General features: G+C 33.6%; 1 protein-coding gene across 1 annotated transcript; it reads left to right on the top strand.

Annotated features, from left to right (window-relative positions):
• Positions 1–63: 63 nt before the first annotated feature.
• Positions 64–440, top strand: MELLADRAFT_96262 (uncharacterized protein; the record flags this gene model as incomplete). The annotated part of the gene is made up of 4 exons (XM_007407631.1): positions 64–68; positions 125–150; positions 202–306; positions 391–440. The coding sequence occupies 4 exons, from the start codon at positions 64–66 to the stop codon at positions 438–440; spliced, it is 186 nt and encodes a 61-aa protein (XP_007407693.1).
• Between the last annotated feature and the right edge of the window lie 1,128 nt (positions 441–1,568).

Below are 1,568 nucleotides of genomic sequence, written 5' to 3'. Positions count from 1 at the left end.
AAATGAGTAAGGGTAAGTTTTTTCTTTTGGGAAAGGCCCTTTCGTTCGTTTTCAGCTTCACTAATGATGTGATGAATTAAAAAAAAGAACCAACTCTCTATGTTCTACTTTCTAATCTAGAAAGTAACCCAATAACGATAAAAAAAAACAGTAACTCTTTCACTAATCTCTCTTTTGCTCTCGATAACAAAACAAAAAAAGAACTTCAATCTTGGGCACAACTTCTTTCACACAATAAGACACAAACAAAAACTTGTTCAAACACCACCTCTTATAGCCAACCCTTCAAACCTAATCAAACCTATTGTAAGTTCGATTTTTTGCTTTTGTCATTCCCATCTTCTAACATCTTCTTAAGACCTATCCTGAGTTGTTTCTATGTTGTTGTAGGTCGGTCCGAGTCAAATCAAGCCTTGAAAACTTCTCAATTGATCAAATAATCTATTACTGTTGACCTGTCACCACCCATTTCATCAATTCCCATCAAATCAAAAAATCGATTTTTTTTGATCCTGTGGTAAGTCCTTCTGAATGTTTCTTCTGATTCATTCATTGATCTCTTCTAACATTTCTATATAGTTTTTGTCTAGCTTCATTTGATTGTAGCCTCCTTTGGATTAAATTCAATTTTTCAATTTTAAACATAGGTGAAAGTGAACATAAATGAGAAGCCACTTGAAGATAGTGAAGTTGTTGAAGGAGAAGAAGATGATTGATTGGAAAATTCAAATATTTGTATATAGTTTGTTTTTGTTTTGAGTTATGTCCTTTTGTCAAGTTTAAATGTTTTGAAATAAATTGTTTATAATTCAACAAAAGTAAATAAATACTTTAAGATAAGATAAAAACTAAAGTAGAAGAGATTAACATTGAATGATGATGAGTTGAAGTTCTATCAGTGAATTTTTGAATTGATTTAATTATAGAGTTCTTTTGTTTTTTGAGTTTGCTGTTGTTGTGTTATTTTTAGAAGAGTTTGACAGGTTTAAATAATTGAAGTAGATTGATTGAGTTGGAGAAATTGAAGAGGATAATCAATTTTATTGATAGGTGGTGACCTTAAAAGACACTTGAAATGAATATTTTATTATTCTCAGTTTCTTTCTGCATATATCTTGGTCTTGGTGCAAACATTTTGATTACCACACCGACAAACCCCAATACCAACTTCAAACCTTCACAAGAATGGCCAGACCACCAAGCAATTGTCAACTCCGAGCCGCCAAGGACGCAAGGGTATTGGAGGCAGCGTACATTTCAATATCCTTTCCTTTTTGATATCCTATTCATTCTTTCCTTTTTGATTCCTACTGATATTCAATGTTTCCTTTTCAACATCTCAACTTCCTTTCCAAACCCAACCAATATTTGATCTGCCCAACTTTTCCATTTAACCCCGTTCAATCACCGTCTACCCAACTTCCCAACTTCCCATCATTTGATCTACCCACTTTCTCAACTGCCAATGATCATATTATTTCTTCTAAGCAAAAAACGAGCAAGAAGAGCTCCAAAGGAAGGTCTTAGTCCTCCTCGTGGCCGTGATGGCAGCCCTTATTATATGCACA

The sequence above is a fragment of the Melampsora larici-populina genome, assembly GCF_000204055.1.
Source record: "Melampsora larici-populina 98AG31 unplaced genomic scaffold MELLAscaffold_9, whole genome shotgun sequence".
In the NCBI taxonomy this organism is placed as follows: domain Eukaryota; kingdom Fungi; phylum Basidiomycota; class Pucciniomycetes; order Pucciniales; family Melampsoraceae; genus Melampsora; species Melampsora laricis-populina.
Note: the sequence above shows the minus strand (reverse complement) of the source record. Positions and strands in the feature narration are given on the sequence as shown.